Raw genomic sequence first — 15,987 nt, forward strand, 5'->3', positions numbered from 1 at the left:
CAGCCTAATTGCGATGAGAAGGAAAGTGGGCTTCCTACTCCTGTGTTTCGGGAGGGCATTGTTTGAATTTGATTTAACTGGCTTCTGATATCTTTGGTTTGCAGTGCATTTAGGGTGTTTCTTTGAAGTAACTTTCAAAGAAACAAAAAACTCAGGAAAAGTCACTAATGACTAGGAGGCTTTAAGAGTATTGCTTATTCTGATTTTATTAATTTTAAAAATCTTTCAAGATGTTGGCATAAAATCAGTTTTGCAAATCAGTTGGCTAAGGCATTATGTAAAGCTCAGAAATCTTTAAGAAAGAGCTAGGCAATTGGATGCTGAAAATAATGATTAACGGGATCATAACAATCCATATATATTGACCAGGAATGGTAGCCACATGCATTAGTAAGAGGGGAAAAAAAAGGCAGATTATAAAACTGCATAATCTGATACCACGTGGGTTAAAAATAAAGAAAAAAAGTAAATGAACAGTTTGTTTACTTTTGAGCTGTGGCGTCATGGCTAATTTCTTTCCATATTGACTGAAATTTCCTCAATAAAATTATATAACTTTTAAAATTAGAAGAAAATAACACTACTATTTATTTTTTTGCGGGGGGAATGGACAGTTGGGGAGCCATTTACAAAATCTTAACTACAAATATTTTTCATTTCATGATTTTTGATAGCAAGAATAATTTTTATTACCCTATAAATCCCTAAGTGCTTCTAATGCATATAATAGTAAGAGCTCAAGAATTATTTTTGGTGGATATTTCAAGTTAGAACATCAGAAGGAATCATAAGAAAGTTTCTCAGGAAGGTAGACCATAGCTCTAAGGTCTAGGCAGAAAGGGATTTACATTTATTTCAGTGAATACTATTTTGTTTGGCTTGATTTTTTTTTGTTTGTTTGTTTATTTATTTATTTATTTATTTATTACCCCATGCATTCTGTTACTCTCATTTATATATATATATATACCTAAGTTTCTTTATTTTTAAAATTTGAATACAAAACTAGAATTGTAATTTGTTACATCAGGTGGGATAAAAAGAAGTAATTTGGGGTCTAACAGGATGTAAAAGACACCATTTCTCATAGTGATAGGGACAGTACTTATGGACATTTACTTAAAATATTTGGAATAAAGCCTATAGCCACATGACTGAAGACTGCATCCAGTAAAATATGGGTATAAATTAGAAAATGCATGACTTTTGTTAAACAGAAGCTTCCTGAGGGTTTCAAAGTGAGTTTTGTCAAAGGTTTGGGAGGAGGAAATCATACATGGAGCCTTTCCCAGGAAAGTAAGAATGGTTAAAGGAACGCCAGGCTTTGTGCAGAAATTTACATGAAATGACAAGTTGGTGGAGTGAATATCTAGATGTCCAGTGTAACAAAAACAGACTTGTAGATAATACATGTTTATCTTAAAGACAGTTGACCTGTATATAGGGTTCACTTACTCTTCCTTCCTTTTTGCTCTAAGCTACCTAATACATCTTTCTGGATGGTTCTGCTACAATATCTGTCCTCTAAAGCTGAATGGCTGTGGGTCACGTGATGTCTCTGTTAGAAGGATGTAAAAGACTACCCACATGCTTCTTAGGCCATTAACTGGAGCCATTGAAAGTGTGCATTGAAACACCTCGGGGTTGCGGGTTGGGGGCATGGGATTGTCCTCCCATGGATTCTCTGACAATCATCTCTGCTCTTCTGATGGAGGAATAGTCTATAGTTCCACATGTCTATAGGACCAGAGCAGGGAGAGGGAGGGCAGGATGGGCACTCAGGAATGAAATCATAGTTAGTTTTGCCTATCCTACTGTGCACTGGGATTGTAGAGCTATAATTAGAGTGTTCAGTTACAGCTTGCTTCCATCATAGTTACAAACTCAGTGGAATTATTTTACCAGTACCCTGGCTGGCTCCCGCAGCTACACTGCAATACACATTTGTACCTCCCGCTGTTGTTGACCGCAGAGACACATAGGACCAATGGTTCAGACAAGATGTGTATTTTCTGTGTATCCTTGAACACTGCCTCTTAGCAAAGGAAGACTTTGCAAGATGATTCACAGAGGTTAATCTGCCCATTTGCAGCCAAGCAGACTGCTTCCTTAATCTCTGCAATATTATAATAAAATAATGGTTGGTCTAGTCGAAGACCTTGGCAAATCAGTGAGTTTCTTTAATCTTAATAAAGCATAGCGATCTCTTTAAGCCCATAAATGATGATCCTGATCTTAATTTTGACTTTATTCAGTATAAAGAAGCAATTTCTCTTGTTTAAAAATCAATTGAATGGGGTGAGTCGGGAAGTGAGTTTTGGGATTTGAATTTGTGTTTGGTTTAATAAGACTTTTTGTGCAACATAAATGGGATGAGAAAGTGTCCCATTTTTAAGTGGCATACTACTAAGTACTTTGCTCCCTAAATTTGTCAGTCTTCATAATTGTTCTATTCTGCTGGGAAAGGCCATGTGGGACCTAATTTCTTTTCCCGGTGCTCCCTTTTGTCATTTGTGCACAAAATGTACTGAGCTTGCCCCCACCTGGAAGAAATATTTGCCATGTTCGAATACTAGCATTTTTCTTTCACTTTTTATGTGGTGCCAATCCCTCTCCATAATTCATTTGTATTTAACTTAATTCATTTCTGCTGTGCACAAAAACGCCCAACAGAGAGGTAGAATAATACATACATAGATAAATTTAGAATGTGGGTAATTTTACCATCATGCAACTCATTGAAGGACTTTGGGCGTGTTGAATCAGGCATTGAGCTCCAAGAGCAGAATTGTAGATGCAGAACCACGTATACTATATTGAAGGAAAACATGGCATTTTTCGTATGCTCACCTAACATAACCCTCTCTGTGTAAGAAGAGTCTCTATGGTATTTAAATTTCCTTATCTACCCGACTAGACCGTTGAACTGCCTGAGGGGAGGGACCTCATTAGAGTGTCTTTGTTTTCTCTGCACCATCTAGCGAGCTATCTCTCTTGCACATAGTAGACGTTTAGTAAATTAAGTAACAGGAAAGTCACATCATGATTCAAAAATGTTCCTCATAACGGTAAATCCTGCTCCAAACACTGATGTCTCATTTTGGTGTTGCTGGCACAGGAATATCAGAATGTTTAGGTAATTAAGCTCAAACATCAGGGGAATGTAGTGAAGCAATCTGTTTACTGTATAAAGGACACCATTTCCCTTCTTATTTACCTCTATTTGCTAAATATCTGAGGGCCACAGCCCTTTGCAGAGGAAGTACACATCGTGCTTTTTTTTTCTGTGTAAAAATCATTCCAAATTACTTTCTGAAGATGTTTCAAAGCATAGGTGATTTCAGATTTTGATGACTTAGATTTTCTTTCCCTCAAAATAAGCATTCTTGTTGCTGGCTTTTGCATTCTAGCAGGACTTATCTTTTGCCTTTGTTTTCATACATCTGAGTTTGGCCAGATGGCTGTTATGGTTCCTCCATAGAACCCTTGCCTCATTATACAATTGCTGCAAAGAAGATACTGAAGTAATGACCGGGGTCTCTGGTTAGTTTGGTATTATAAGTATACAAGTCATCAAGAATTCATCACTGTTACCCTGCTACCCGTCTCTGATCACATAATGCAGTGACTTAGGAAGCACAATAAAAGGAAAGGCATTCAGCCATCACTCAACATTTTAGAGATGCAGGAGCAATTAGCAGAAATGCAGAGGCAAGGAGGTAGCCTAGACTCCACGGGACCTGTAGGAAGCCTGCAAAGCATTCCTCCCGTCCTGCTGCTCACCTTCCCTACCTGAGGCTCAGGTTTTCTGCTCTGAGCTCAGACACGACAGCCGCAGATTATTGTTAAGTCTAAACAGAAGGAGGGGGAATTTATGGGAGGGCAACTCTTAAACATTTCCACTGTCAAATTTGAGTAGGACTTCACTTGAACGTGTAATGCCTAGACACGTTCCTAGATTTTTACTCCGTTTACAAATCGCATTTGACTCACAGCTGGATCATCTCTGAAAGAAGTTGGGTGTTACATCAAGCCATCTGTGTTTCAAGTGGGCTTTCATGACAGCCATTCTGAAGAGGAAGAGCAATGCAAACGTTGTGAAATGTGGCGTAGGGTTCACTCTGAGAGCAAATCTCCCTCAGCTGGCGAGATGCCACCAGGGGTCCGAACCAGGAGTTCTGGTTTGAACATTGCCCTCCCCCTCCCCTAGAAAGTACAACCCCGGTGTTGATAGATAGGTAAGCAGTTGCAGTAGAAACTTCAAAGAGCTGGCAGCACCGGAGAAGTACAAATAGGCTGTTGAAGATGGTCAAGAGACTTTTAACACCGTTCAGATGGGTTGCCACACAGCGGTCTGGTTGAATGGCAAAGGTCACAGAGAAGTCGCCTACAAATGCACTGAAGGAAATGAAACCAGAGCCCTCTGGGCCAATCCGTTGTTCGTAGAACTCAGTTACAATGTCTAAGAGTGTACATAAACATTTTTTTTCTTTTTTTTTCTCTTATGCCACCGGGCTTGCAGACCGATAAAAATAGTAAAACTTTTAAATTAACACACCAAGTTTAAAGCATTTCAGGAAAGCATTGATTCTATCTGCCAACGGAATGAGTGCGTTTGGTGAGTGACCTAATTAGTATGGAGCTGGTTCTTTCTCACTGCTCTGCTTCCCGCTAATTGCAGAACTGCTGGCCTTCTCCCCCCCCCCCCCCCCCCCCCCCCCCCCCCCCCCCGACAAGGAAGAAAAACAAGGACAGGGGTGTGTGGAGAAAACAGCCACATTCGGCTTTAATTCATTTGAACCTGTTGCCAAGCTTAATTATGTAATTGAGGGAGCGAGACTGGTGCACTTGCAGCCACTTGGGCTGGAGTTTCCGATGGTGACCATTCACCAGTGTTTCCTCGAGGAGGTTAGCAGTTACCGCAAAGCGCTATTAGCTGGAGCTGAACTCATCTCCTCACCCTGCCCCTCTCCACATGTAGGTGCAGGGGTCCCAGGCTTGATGACTTGTCAGTAAGGAAAGCAAACTGAAACCCAATTGAAGTTGCTTTCTTTTGTAGGAAATGCGTCATGATTCTCTAGGAGCAACCTTGCGTTTTATTTTGTTCTTCTGGTCGCCCGGAGTATGAGCCGTCAGGAGTGCGATGCGTATTTCTACAGTCGGAGTGTTTTCCGGGATTGCTTGAGACATTTTTACCTCTGAACTTTTCATTTTAATTAGTTAAATTGAGTAGATATGTGTGGAAAACACATAGCTCAGTGAAGTATTTCCTATCTGGTGGCTTATTCTTTCTTTATAACTTTGTGTCACGGGATCTGGGCACCTCTATTGTTGTGGACTCTTCTGTAGAGGAGGTGTTTTTTTTACAAAGACACCACTGTGTCTCCTTGTGGGCAAGACAGCTCTACAAACACATTCTTCTAAAAGTTCACTCATTCCCTCCCTGATTCAGAGAAAGCTCAGGTGTCTCATACCCTCACAGAGATTTCTCCTGTTTAGATTGGAGCTGAGCCCTGGAGATCAGCATTGTGATTTTGTTGTATCGTGTGTAATGTGTTGGGGTGGAAGGAAGGGGACGCAGCTAGAGGAGAAGCCACGCTGGAACCGAGGTGCAGAGTCCTGAACACCTCGGCTGCCTGGCTGGGTGGGAGCATGGCCGAGCCAGACTGGGACCACTTGGCATTGTATTGTTCTTTATAGTCAAAATGTATCAGTAGACATTTCAATTGGTTAATTCCCACTGTAGTCCGTGAAGTATTAGCATCTTTTACACATGCTTTTAATTCACTTTAACAAATATTTATGAAGCACACGCTATGTGTTAAGTACAGTCCCAATGACTGGCTACGTATAATAAATAACAATGATTAACCAAGAGTGATCTCTTTTATTTCTTCCTTCAAGTTGCAATGAGTAAAGGGAAGGATCCCTCTTTTATTTAATGTTTATTGATTTCTTTTGAGAGAGACAGAGAGAGTGAGCAGAGGAGGAGCAAAGAGACAGAGAGACAGAGGATCTCCAGCAGGCTCTGCACTGCCAGTACAGAGCCCATCATGGGGCTCGAACTCACAAACCATGAGACCATGACCTGAGCCGAAAGCAAGAGTTGGACCTGAGCCACCCAGGTGCCCCAAAGATCCCTCTTTTAGTAAAGGCAGCACTTCACATATGTTCTAGATGCTCTCACTCCATCACTTTTCAGCAACATTATTCTATAAATTATCCTCTTGCCCTCTGGAAGTTTTGATCTTTTGCTTTCTGTTTGATCATTCCTATCCCGATTTGAAATTGCCAAAAACAGTCCCATAGTGGGTGCAACAAATAAGTATTTGTTGAATGCCTTGAATGAATACTCTGTAGTTCCCTGGCTTCCCACTAAAATCAGCTGAGGAACACACATATACACATACACACATGTACCATTGTGTGTGTGTGTGTGTGTGTGTGTGTGTGTGTGTGTATAAACACCTGGGCCATATTACCAAAGATATTGATTTACTTTCCTGGGGGTGAGAAATGGACACTAGTATTTTTTTTTTCATCTCTCAAGGTGATTCTAGTGTGCAGCGAAGGTTAAAAGCCTTGGTATCTCCTATCTTAAACCAAAACAGCTCGTTTGACATTGTATCACCCTCTCGCTGACCATCTCTTAATTCTCCTTCCTAGCAAGATAACAAGGAGACCTGCAAACACTCTCTCCCCCTCTCCCTCTTTGCTGTTACTCTTTAACTACCCAACAGGCTTCAGTCCCTACCACTTGCCTGAAGCAAATCATGATCATGACTCCCACGTTCCTAAGCACACTGGACATTTGCAAGCCCTCATCTCGCTTACACCGTCAGTGACACATGACAGCTGATTTCTCTCTCCTTGGAACAGCTTCTTCCCTTGTCCTTGAGACATCCTCTTCCCTTTTCATTCCCTTCTCCCTCTCTGATTCTCCTTTGCAATCTCTTGTTCCCACCTGACACCTAAATGCCGAAGTTGTTCAAGCTCCAAACTTGGGTCCTTGGTTTCTACTTACGCTAGGCGTTTTTGTCTCTTTCCATCTCTATAAATCACATCTTTATGCTGTTGACCTCCCAATTTATATCCCCAATCCTATCCTCTTTTCTGAGCACTAGCCTAATATATCCAACTGCTCTCTGACATTTTTACTTAGATGTCTCACAGACATTTCTGACTCAAGTGATATTTTAATTTTCCTTCTCCCCTGTTGGATGCTCTTCCAGGCTCCCCACTTTAGTAAATCACATCTCCACCCACCCAGTGGCTTATGCCAAAAAAATCAGTAGTAATCCTTGTCGTCTATATCTCCCCTACTTCCAACCCGGCCAAGCTATCATCAAGTCCTGCTAATTCTGCCTCCAAAATATAATTCAAACCATCCATTTCATCCCCTCCATTTTATCACCAGCCGCCATTTGTCTGGGTTGCTGTAATAGCCCCTAACTCTTCTCCCGATGACACTCTTGCTGTCCACCTTTCCCACAACAACTCGATCTTCAGCCAGGATATTTTAAGAAATGCAAATCATTTTGTGCCACTGCTTCCCTAAGACTTTGAATAATGAACACTCAGTAGTCAGATTCTGTATTATATGCTTTCATTTCTTTCAAGACAGTTCTGCTGTTTGGTAATTGTAGATTCATTTGTGTGGCTATTTGTTTCCTGTTCATCTCTCAAATCTAAAAATGCACAAAGGCGAGAAGTAGGACCATTCTTTTTAACTGCTGTGTTCATGTACCTGGCAAAGTGCCTGAAATAGAATTTCATTTTTTAATTAAAATTTTTAACTTTATTTTGACATAGATAAATAGAGAGAGAGAGCGAGAGAGCGAGCCTATGAGCAGGGGAGGTGCAGAGAGAGAAAAGAGAGAAAGAATCCCAAGCAGATTCTATACTGTTAGCACAGAGCCCAGTGTGGGGCTTGACCCCACGAACCGTGAGATTATGACCTGAGCTGACATCAAGAGTCAGATGCCCAACCCACTGAGCCACCCAGGCACCCCAGAATTTCATTATTGAATGAAAGAATGAGCATGTGAATCGATAAGGACAACTGACCAAAGCCTTTAGTGGAAGGGGGTGCCTTGTCAAAATCACTTAGCCCGTTCTACTGGAAATTCAACCATTAATAAATGTACGGACTAAATGAACCGCATTGAATCCACTTGTGGAACTGCTTTGTTCTGTGTCCTAACTTCAAAATCAAGCAATTTTCAAGAATTGTGTCCTCTTCCCGGTAGGCTTCAGGGGCTACTCTAAAGAATGTGCAAAGTGGGGTTATAAAGTAGTTCATTGTGTGGTGCATTTGGGAAGGGCTTATGACGACTTCACTTCAAATCCTGGACCTGGCAATGAGGCAGCTTGAAATTAGTGGGTATTTGTGCCGTTTGGCTTGAGCCTCTGTTTCTTCATGTATCATGAATAGGCACGAGGCCAGTGATACATGAAGTTATCATTTCACCAGTTATCAACATGTCAACCACCCAGCACGACACATTGATACATAAGAGATAATATCTATACTTTAGTTTTACCTTCTGCTCCCCTGACCCTACTTCTTGACTTATTTTGTTCTTTTCTCCCCCTTTCTCTTTCTGCTTTTATTTTCCCCTATCTGACTCATCTTGGTGGGTGGCAAGACTGCTATTACTCACATAGTTTGAATTTTGTGGGAAGAGAAGAATTAGCAGTACTTACAGAGCGGGCTTCCCTTTGGATTAGAAACACGAACTTCGCAGCTTCTCTGCCCAGCTTTTCAAGAGCATTTTATGGTACACTGCTGTGTAACAAGTTCATTTTAGGATACCATGCTGGGAGGGAGAAAAAGAAGCAGGGATTCGAGGGGAGAAAATTAAAAAGTTAATTAAAAGAAACAACTTGGTAATTGAATTCCCTTGCGCTCTTCTTGGGCGATGGCGGGGTGGGTCCCAGAGCATGGTTACTAGGCTTGCTCACCTCCAGACTTCTGGGGAACAAGCATTAGAGTGCAGAGCAAATCCGTGACTGACAGGTAAGAAGAGGATACGTATGATGGGCTTGTTAGACATGCCAGGTAAAGCTGCCCTCATACTCATGCTTGAGCTTTCTAATTTTGAGATGTTCTTAGGGCAGCTGACATTACAGTTAGGCTAAAGCCCCAGACTAATATCAGCTAGTTAATGGTCCTACAGAATCGCCTTTCCATTGATTCTGTTTCATTGATTCTAGCTATTCCCCTGGCCTCACTCTGTATATGCACTTACACAGGCACAAGGGCAGAGAACAGTAGAGGGAACTTCTGTGCCTTTTTCAGATTATACTTCAGTAACAAATATGTGACACCGGTCACTGTTTAAATTATTTTTAAAGAAGCTTGAGGAGCTCCTGGGTGGCTCAGTCGGTTAAGCGTCCAACTTCGGATAGGTCATGGTCTCATGGTTCATGAGTTCGAGCCCCACATCGGGTTCTGTGCTGACAGCTCAGAGCCCTGGATCCTGCTTCTGATTCTGTGTCTCCCTCTCTCTCTGCCCTCCCCCAATCATGCTCTGTCTCTCTCTTAAAAAATGAATAAACATTAAAAAATATTTTAAAAAAAGAAGCTTGACTATTTAATTATTCAATCTCACATCACTTAAGAGTGAAAAAGCCTTAGTTAAGATGTCATCGAGGGGTACCTGGGTGGCTCACTCAGTTAAGTGTCTGACTCTTAATTTGGGCTCAGGTCATGATCTTGCAGTTTGTGGGTTCAAACCCCACATCAGACTCTGTGCTGACAGTTGAGCCTGCTTGGGATTCTCTCTCTCCCTTTCTCTCTCTGTCCCTCCCCCACTTGCTTGTTCTCTCTCTTTCTCAAAATAAATAAATAAACTTAAATAAAAAGATGTTGTCATCAAGTGAGACAAGGTTCTGTGGTGAGTTAGCATGGGCTTACGTATCAGCTGGAACTGGGTTGAGACCCTAACTCACATTCGCAACCTTCATTCATTCACACAGTCAACATACATTTATTATATTAAATGTCTACTGGGTGCCAGGCACTGTAGAGGTTGTGAGTAATCACTTGAATAAACTGATCTATCGAGGCTTTTTATTAACATGAGCTTTTTTGAGGTTTTGAAAATTGACTTCAGATATAGACTTTTCTATCGTTTTCAGCATTTTGTGCTCCTCATCCTTGCTGCAAATTCATTGAAGAGGGTCATGGTTAAATAATGTATTACCTTACTCGTCCGATTAGCCCAAATCAGATGGCTGACTGCATACCCAATCTCCAAAAAATAAGAGACTTACAATTTTACATTTAATGGTATCGTGGTATCTCTCCTGACATATGAAGGCCAATGGCTTGAGAGCCTTTATGGTTATTCCAGAAGTTATGAATGAAAGCGTGGCCACAAACACACCGTCCCCCTGTATGATAGAGATGCAGTACTAACAAGGGGTATTGTACTTTCACAGGGTACGGTTTTGTGGATTTTGACAGTCCTGCAGCCGCACAGAAAGCAGTAGCGTCTCTCAAGGCAAATGGCGTGCAGGCACAGATGGCCAAGGTAAGATTGACGTTTAGATTTTGTTTTCTTTTGTGATCGTCTATTTCTCCACGGCTGTGAGCTGAATCAGAACTGGAGTTTGCAATGATTTGAATTACATTTAGTTGTTAGGGAAGGCAAGGCGCCTTATAATAGGTTTGGTTTGGAAAATCCTGGCTGGTTTATTTCATTGTTTCTTTGTGTATACTTATTAATATGCTCTTTTGTTATGGTGACCTCATTAGCACATTAAGGGCACTTGTAAAGTGCTCTGTTTTGCCTGAAAAAGGAAGCGTGTGTGTGTGTGTGTGTGTGTGTGTGTGTGTGTGTGTCTAGGGCTTTCATCAGTGAAGAGTTTGGGAGTAGTATAATTCTCAGCAAGTTGTCATTGTTAAACTGTGCTAAAAATTATTTACTGTTATGTTGGGGACAGCTGATGGCTGAATCATGAGATTATCTGGTCTATGCAAGGAAATGAGTTCAGTTAAAGCATACATTGTCTGGGGGGTGCCTGGGCGGCTCAGTTGGTTGAGCCTCCAGTTGGCTCTGGTCATGATCTCAGGGTTCCTGAGTTTGAGCCCCGCATGGGGCTATGTGCTCACAGCTCAGAGCCTGGAGCCTGCTTCAGATTGTGTCTCCCTCTCTCTCTCTGCCCTCCTGTGCTTGCATTCTGTCTTTCTCCCAAAAATAAACATTTTTTAAGAAAGCATACATTGTCTGTATTGTTAGAATTTCACTTTTACCTTTATGTATAGCTTTACTAGGTAATAATTTCCTAGATATTAATAAATTTCAATACACATTCGTTGTTTTGTAAAACAGTAGTCTGGAGCTTTCTCACTGGAATCATAATGCATGTTTATACTCAAGAAAATAAATACGATCATTTTAAATAGTTTTGAATTCTAATTGCAGTGGTGATTACAAGAATATTATACATGTATGTTAAAATGTCATAGAACTATACACGCATATCGATGTCAGTTTTCTGGTTTTGATATTTTGCTGTAATTATGTAAGATAAACTTGGAGGGAACTGGGTAAAGAGTGAATGGGATCTCCATATAATATCTTTACACTTTGATGTAAATCTATGATTATTTTCAAATAAAAAGTTTAAGAAAATTATTTATAGCGTATAGATGCTTGTTACGTATTTGCTTCCAATTAATGGTCATTTTGGATTTATTCACATGCACCTAAAATTTTTAAATAATTTTTTGATTGCTGCTATTGAATTAATTTGTCTCTGGATTTTCAAAAGTCAGCTAAAAAAGCCAACAGATCATGAAATTCAGACCTAATGCATTTGGGCCACATTCATGTATGGGGCCAATTCAACTATCCCCATAAGACCAAGTCATCAAATTTTCGCTCCTATGATCTTGTTATGACTGCTAACATCCCCTTATAATATTTTTCAGTTTCAACCTGAGATAACCAGAGGTAGGGTATATGGTTTTCTTTGTCTTCAGATATCTTTTAGTAAGCTGATACCACTCATATCTGTTAATCTTTGGTTGTAGGTACTTTCCACATAGATTATGTTGGTGGACTCATAGCCCTCTTACAACACATTAGTTGTTTTTCAAGGCTATATAAATTGGAATTTGAATTCTTTCTGCTGTGTAATGTATTCCTCATCAAGAGTGTGCCTGGAGCTTCCAATTTGCTCATGAACTAAGATGGATGAAATCAATATTTGTAATTAATAAGGGAAATATATACATGTCTTGGTTTAAGGGGTACTTGGCAAAGAGTTAAGTTACCTGGCAACTTAAGCAAGCAATCTAATACCCAGGAAACAAGTGGTAAAATATAGTTGCTGGAGACAGGCAGATAGACTGAAAGGCAACTGACAAGAAAATCATTATAAAAATGCTTATGAAGAAAATGTTATTGGAGTATCTTTGATTTATTTTGTTGATGGACTAACAAGTTTTGGAAATGTTCTGGGAAAAATATATATAAATGTATGTGTAGCGTTACTTGTTGGATAAAAATCCCTATCCTCTTGCACAACAGGCAAAGAAAGTTGGCATTGATTTTATAACTACTGAAGAACCATCATGGCTATTTTCCCTCTGTTTCTGAGCATTCTGGTACACAAGGAATCTCTGTCTCTATCTCACTCTCTCTTACACACACGTACACCAATCACTGACCTCTTACCTAAATAGGAGGCTATCAAAGGGAATATATTTTAAAGAGCTTCTAAAAAGTTATTCATTATAGCCAGCGTTTTTGCCCTCAGCCTGTCCCCGATGTTCACTGTACAATGTTCAATGTAAGGAGATTCCAATCAGAATGTTTAAAAACACTTATTTTATTTCTGGAGTTGCTGAAAGATTTCTCCCTTATCAATTATGCTGTCTGTGGAGTAAATTCTTATTCCTCTATTTTTCTCTCAGACTTTGAATCTAAAGCCCAGAGCCTTAGATCCACATCTGCGTACTAGAAAACTTTCAGCAGTAAATGGCTCTGTAATTTAACTACCCAGAAGCAAATAAATAGCCTCCCTTTGACAATGAAATGGAACAAGCTTGACCACCTGTATTAGCAGATTTCTCACTGAGCTATTGGATTTCATGGCCTTTTTTTTTCCCTTTGTCCTGGTGATAACTATAATTTATTATCATATAAACCTGCAGTCCGCAGGGTGTGTGAAACTTGCACTATATTTTTTGCCATTTAAGTATCTACTGAATCGCCTCCTGCATCCTTGTTCCTATCAATATCCTACCATGCAGGTTGTGGTGCTACATTTTAAAGACTCTAGGATTTTAAAGCAAAAAGGCTACAAATAATCTAGGTTCCCAGTAGCAACCTGGAGTGTTCACAAAGCTGTCCAAGGGAATCGCTCTAGCTAACTTATTCCAGTGTGTGCATATGAAAAATTCAACTGATTTGTCAACTAAGAAGAATCAAACAATAAATCATCCAGTAAGTGGTAATTGATTAATAATGTATAGCCATTAACACAAACTAACATTTTCTGTATACTTGCTGTTCTGTCAAAAAGAGTTTTTAGGGATCAAAGAAAATGTTCCTTTGAAGAGAGCAGATTTAGAATATTCTAGTAATACATAGTGGTTGAGTGTAGGTTTGGAGAGAGATAAACTTAGCCTTGAATTTTGGCTCTGATACCACCTGAATGTGTGGCCTTGGCTAAATAATTTAAATATCTCTGAAACTCTATAATAATAATACTTAACATTATTGAACTAAGGATGCCTGTCAGAATTAATTAAAATAATACACAAAGAATTTAGCATAGTGCTTAGATTACACTAAGAATTCAATAAATGTTAATTATTCAATGAATGTTGTTATTCATTAAATTCAAATTTGTTACTGAACCTTCTATGAATTCTAATGTTTGCTTTAAGTGGTATGTCATTATAAAACAGTTTTTTGGGAAATAAAATAAATAACATCAGCAAATATTACCTGCTAAGTATCAGGCACTGTGCTAGGTGTTGGAGAATCAAGTTGAATAAAACTTCTTTCTTATTCTGGATTTTTAATATTTAGTCCTTCTCCTGGGATTGCTACTGGATTGCCCTGGATTAAGGATATTGGCTATTACTGTTCTTGCCAACTTCAGTGTATTTAGAAGAAAATCATTGGCTAAGGAATGTGTCTCTGTAAGCGTAAAAAGAGCTGAGAAACAAAAACATCTAAGAATAGCTTAACCTTGTAGGTGTTTATTTTCTTATTAATAAGAAGGCCATAGATAGGCAATGAAGAGCAAATGCATTGGGGTGCCCTCAAGGATCAAGGATGTTTATTTTTGAGACAGAGACAGAGAGAGAGAGAAAGAGAGAGAGAGAGAGAGAGAGAGAGAGAGAGAGAGAGAAATCCCAAGCAGGCTCCACATTGCCCGCATGGAGCCCAATGCAGGGCTTGAACCCATGAACCCATGAGATCATGACCTGAGCTGAAATTAGATGCTTAAGCAATTGAGCTACCCAGGCACCCCTGCATATGTTGTTTCTAAAGCCCAGATATGCTATCCATCTTAACCAGGAAAAACAAAAGAATCTGAAGCTGATGGATCATTCTGACTGATTTGGTCCTTTTAAAAGCTTTCCCAGAATCCTAACTTAGGAACTTGTGTTTATATCATAATGGCCCACACTGAGTCATATGGTTTCTCCTTAGCTGCAAAAGAGCCTAGGATTATGAATAATTTAGCTTTGTTGCCTCTAGTAGAGAAAATTAAGAATAGTTCATCTTTTTGGCTGTCCAACATCCATTACACCATTCTTCCCATTTATACATTTTGGGTAGCATGCGTTCATTCCTTCCTCAAAGGAGCATACCTCAAAGCCTCATACTCTAATCACAGCTGGTGATGCCGTCATCCCCAACAGGCTCAGACACAGCTGCCTCTCCTGGCTTAGCACTCATAAGCTTAAAAGACAGGTTATCTATCCCATCTTCCACAGCATACAACAATAGAGAAAAAATAGGATACATGAAACTAAAGGAAGACCACTGTTTGGGAACAGAGAGAATGGGTAACCAGCTGCAATTGCTGATTACTGGGGGGCAGGAATAGAATTCTAGCTTTGCAGTGCAGTAAGTTCACTGGTTAGACAGTCTTATAATCCCTGTCTGCCTTCTAGAGAGATCTTTCTTGTCCATTATTCCTCCTGGTGTCACGGAGGCCTCACTAGAGGGCTATATGGCTCTAGAAACTGAGTTTTCCTGGACATAAAATTGGAGATTCTGGAATGGCTCTACATATTGAACAGTCAACAATTATTACCAGCCAAACCTTGAGTTATCTCAAGTTTAGCAGGCCTCTTTCTTATTTTCTATCAATTTCAAACTCAAGTAAACAGAGCACATCTCTTTCTAAATGAATAGCCCACAGAGAAGGACTCACCCCTTCCTCAGGCCCCTTAAAAAAAGGTTTTATCAGGTCTGCTCTTAGCACTGCCATTCCAATTACCAAAGGTGATTCTCATCACTGTGGGATATGTAGAATAAATCAAAGCTAAGTGATCACAAAAGAGACCAAGTGTCCAAGAGGATGTTAAGCATATCAGGGATAGTATTTAAATCCCATGTCAACTATGGCGGAGAACTAGATTGGGACCAGAGGAAAGGAATTCTCTCCTATAAATCAATGACCTTAATAGTAGTTCTCTTTAAGGAAAAAAATTAAAATTAATGAAATTTTATTCATCTGACATCACAGATGTCCTCACAGTGGGGTCAGGCCTACACATAATTCAGCCAAACAAGGAAGCTTCTCAAAACTTCTTATGTGGGAAGGAGAGAGTAATTGTTTAAAGGCAAGTTCAGTAGCCAATAGGGTTGATGTTGCTTCCTGAGACCGTGTGGGAAAGTCGATCAACACATTACATAATGATGGACAAGTGCTGTCTGGGGATGCTAGTATCCCAAGAATAATGTCCAGGCATTTTTGTTTTGTTTGTTTTTTCAACAAAATCAGGGG

General features: G+C 39.9%; 1 protein-coding gene across 15 annotated transcripts in view; it reads left to right on the forward strand.

The window, feature by feature from the left end:
* RBMS3 (RNA binding motif single stranded interacting protein 3) overlaps positions 1-15,987 on the forward strand; it is a 1,080,848-nt gene that overhangs the window by 636,118 nt on the left and 428,743 nt on the right. For all 15 annotated transcript variants that reach the window (XM_043595598.1, XM_043595585.1, XM_043595588.1 and 12 more), the window contains one exon: positions 10,447-10,538. In XM_043595598.1, coding sequence (XP_043451533.1) covers positions 10,447-10,538 — 92 coding nt within the window. The remainder of the gene's footprint in view (positions 1-10,446; positions 10,539-15,987) is intronic.

Source organism: Prionailurus bengalensis, chromosome C2, assembly GCF_016509475.1.
Source record: "Prionailurus bengalensis isolate Pbe53 chromosome C2, Fcat_Pben_1.1_paternal_pri, whole genome shotgun sequence".
NCBI lineage: Eukaryota > Metazoa > Chordata > Mammalia > Carnivora > Felidae > Prionailurus > Prionailurus bengalensis.